This window comes from Polyodon spathula, chromosome 5 (assembly GCF_017654505.1).
Source record: "Polyodon spathula isolate WHYD16114869_AA chromosome 5, ASM1765450v1, whole genome shotgun sequence".
NCBI classification, from domain to species: Eukaryota; Metazoa; Chordata; class Actinopteri; order Acipenseriformes; family Polyodontidae; genus Polyodon; species Polyodon spathula.
This window is the reverse complement of record NC_054538.1, coordinates 50715983-50719988: the sequence shown is the minus strand read 5'-3', so window position 1 is coordinate 50719988 and position 4006 is coordinate 50715983. Positions and strand designations below refer to the sequence as shown.

The 4006-nt window shown below is 36.5% G+C and overlaps 1 protein-coding gene across 1 annotated transcript in view; it reads left to right on the top strand.

Annotated features, from left to right (window-relative positions):
* Positions 1 to 3745, top strand: part of c5h6orf120 (chromosome 5 C6orf120 homolog) — a 10855-nt gene extending 7110 nt beyond the window's left edge. Inside the window, exon 3 of the mRNA XM_041250723.1 lies at positions 2750 to 3745. Within this exon, the coding sequence (XP_041106657.1) occupies positions 2796 to 3347 (552 nt within the window). The 5' untranslated portion in view covers positions 2750 to 2795 and the 3' untranslated portion in view covers positions 3348 to 3745. The remainder of the gene's footprint in view (positions 1 to 2749) is intronic.
* Positions 3746 to 4006: the final 261 nt, after the last annotated feature.

The following is a 4006-nucleotide window of genomic DNA, read 5'->3' as shown; positions in this document are numbered from 1 at the left end:
TTTAAAACAATCTATTCTAATTCAATTTCTACTGATGCATTTCTTAAATCAGTGATGAATGAAAAAATAACTTTTTTTTTTTTTTCCCCCTCAATTTGCAATTAAACAAAAACCCTGGTCAAATGCATACGAGTGTCAATCATGTGTTAGAATCCCCATGTCAACCATTCCTGAGGAAATAGTAAGCCGGTTCACAATTTTCTTCAGCCGGAGTTGCTGAATGCACGTGTGAGCGTTTGAGCAATTTCGTTGCCTGACAGCTACACCATGTAGTTTGCTCAAAAGTACGTATTGACTAGGCTTATATGTTGCTTAAAAGCTACATCATGCAAAGAGAGTTAATTTCAAACAAATGCAAAACTTTAGATTAGATCATCTTTTCGTAATATTTTCAATAAATAATAAAAGAAAGGAATAGTTATATATCTTCAGCCTGGATAAAAGAAGGGAAAGAGGGGACTTGATTGGTCTGTAAAATCATAAGTGTAGATAAAGTTAATCCAAGACAATACTTCAAATTTAACAAAGAGTAGAAAAGGGGCGTGCGTGGAAGCTGAGTAAAGGTAAGGGTTAGAACAGAAGGTGGGAGGCACTTTTTTTACGCAGTTATCATTGTATGGAATAGCCTATCAGGTGACGTATTAGGATCTAAAACACTGGGAACATTTAAAAAAATGTTAAATTCGATCCCCCAGAAGGGGAGAATGGTGTGCTAACAAGGGACCAAGTGCTCTTAAGTGATCAAAGTGCAATCTGTATGTCTTCACACCAGAAACCAATTGCTTTTTAGAGTTCCTCACAAATTAAAATAACAAATATAGTGATGGAGCAGACTAATTCCCAAGAGATTCAATATATGTAAATGTCTGTGATTTACAGCAACAATTACGTTAGAACTTTTAGAACTGAACAAACATTTACAAACTAATTATTAATATTGAACATGAGAGTCATTGATTTCTATGAAGGTACTATTATAAACTTTCTAGTTTACATTTTTCCTATGAAATAAAGTATTAAAACTAGCTGTGTGTGCTGTTTTTTCTGTCTTAACTGCACAGCGTCGCCTCGGCAACAAAATATATTAATGACAAGGGGGCGGTGGGACATTTTAAAAACAAACTGATTGTTTTCAGAATGCTTTATATAACAAGAAAAAAGCTCACAAACAGATCTTTTTTCTGACGAAAGGACCCTCATGAAAAATAATCTTTTGTCGTGGTGCCAATTCTTCTTTCATGCTAAAACGTCTAATTGAAGAGCTGTATTGAGATGTATTCAAATCCATATAACTCATGAACGGATAAATATTATTTCACCAGACCAGCGAAAGGAAATATTCTGGGCCAGTACCAATTACTTTTGCGTAATTCTGATGTGACATTTGTACCCTATGTTGATTTCACATGTAATGATTTGAATGTCTTTCTGCATAGGTTGAGCTCCAATTCACTTATTTGGGGCCCCAACAATAACAAATTTGACATAACTAATGAGATTTAGTTATTTTCAGTAACCATTCATATGGTTTGTTTTAACATATTGGATGTTTCCTTTTTGTTCTTTATAAACTGGACATTTCAGCTGGATAAATAAGTAATCTTCAAATGATTTGACAAATGTTCACAGTTGTGGTAACTAGCTACTTAAGTAATGCACTACTGTAATAATATTACTTTTGTCAATAACAAGGTAATGTAATGGGTTTAATTTTTAATGAGTTACTTTCCCAAAAAATAAACAAGTTTAGTCTCATTACCATTTCTCTGTTGTACACTTGTAGTGGTCTTCTTTTTGACCCCCGATGCGCCAGACTGCTGTAAAGCCGGTGCCTCAGCACAGATGACACGATCTCTCTTGCGGGATGTCTCACAGCAATAGGAAGCCATGGGGCAGTTTGTTGAGCCGTGTATTTGAATAAGGCTAGGCACTAGAAACAAAACAAAATTGTGTCCCTCCAGGCCAAATTTGATGATACACTTCAAAAATATCATACAGGAAATGCGTCTACCACTGCATATTTTGAAGTTTAATAGTAAGACAAGATCGAGAGGAGTGCGTACTTGAGTGTACATACCACTTATTTATCTATTTATTTATTTATTTAAATAAAGTGGCGCATCCGGTAAAGGCCCTGCGCCTTTTATATTTGAGATCGCCAGTTCGAATCCAAGCTATGCTACTGCTGACCATGGAAGGGAGTTCCCAGGGGATGGCGCACAATTAGCCAAGCACTGCCCGGGTGGGGAGGGGTTAGTTTGGCTGGGGATTCTTTGGCTCGCCGCACAACAGCGACCCCTCTGGCTGGCCAGGAGCCTGCACTCGTTTCGGAGGGAGCCTGTGCTTATCTTAGTCTCTCGAGAGTGCTGGGGTTGCAGCGGTGAGGCAGGTTCAATAATATTGAACGTTCCTGATTTTCTCCCAGTTTTGGAATTAATAAAAATAATTGATCAAAAAAATAAAATAAAATTACTAGACATATAGTTAAAAAGTAAACAATAGTCACAATAACTTTCGCAGAACAAGACAAGAGAGAGAAATATAACAAGTACTATAACGCACTACTTTTTTGTATTAAGTGGTAAAGGACATTATATTACTTTTTCTGAAGAAATTAGTAAAGTTCCTTTTTTTCAGTAGCGTGCCCAACTGCAAATGTTTCATGTTTTGTTTTCACAACAGTAGCCTACATAGGTTTAAAAATTGTTGTACATCTATCTAAAATAATAACGTTGAATTTTTATTTCAGGAAATATACAGATGACAAACCCTGTGACTGATGATTGGCTCTAACGATGTATCTGCACAGAAGTAAAATTCTCGCAGTGCTGCTCCTTTCAGAGGCCCTATGCCTCATTCAAAGCTTTGAAGAACCAGTTCTTGAGGAATGGCACCTGCTTCATGTGGTGCAAGGCCATGTTGGCGGAGGTAACTACAGCTATTTAAGGCTTAACCATGATGGAAAAATCACTCTTTACATGCAGAGTCTTACAGGTGATGCTGACTTGTATGTTTCTGACAAAACCTTACACCCCAGCTTTGACAACTATAAACTCCACTCAGCAACCTGTGGTCAAGATGTTGTAGTTGTGCCAGTGGAATTTCTGCGACCTGTGGGAATAGGCATTTATGGGCATCCGTCTTATCAAGAAAGTAGTTTTGAAATGAAAGTCTACTATGATTGGACAGTTCAAGATCTTTTTTCTGAGTCTTCTTACTTGGTTGAAGATATGGAGAGACATGAGAGGCAAAGTCAGTCCTCCGAAGAGGAACTTCAGGATGAAGAGACAGTAATTTGGACTATTCTAATTGGAATTCTTAAATTGATACTTGAAATATTGTTTTAGTAATGTCTAAAATAAATGTGTGCTGAAAAAACAATGCAAACATATACAGCTATTAAGACATTACTTTGTAAATGGATCACTTTACAGGAGGAAACAACAAAATAAAGAAACTATTTGCTTTTTTTTTGTTTGTCCGCCCCCCCCCCCCTCCCAAAAAAATGTAAATAAAAATCAGTGTTTTTAAGGTGGCTCAGAAATGAATCAGGGCTGCGCACCTATTTTGCATTACAGACTGTTTAAGACCCAAGTAAGCAAGCATGTGGTGGTCTCAACAGGCAGTGTTTCTCTGATATGCTTATATAATTGTATCTAGTCTGACATGGCAACAAATTAAACAATTAAAAAATGATTTAAAATAAAAAATAACAAGCATGTTAGTGATATTCTCCCCCCCCCCCCCTTCCCAGCTGAAAATTCTAAGAGTTAGTTTAGTTTATTCAGCTTGTGTACACAGAGCCAGCACAGATACAATCTCAATAGTGCAGTACAAATACAAAGAGAGGCCTAAGTAGACCATACTCAGTAATAAACAATTCAACAATTACTATACATCCAAAGTAATGTCAATAAAAAATACACACATACATATATATACACACACACACACACACACACACGTGTGTGTGTGTATATATATATATATACATATGTACAAATGC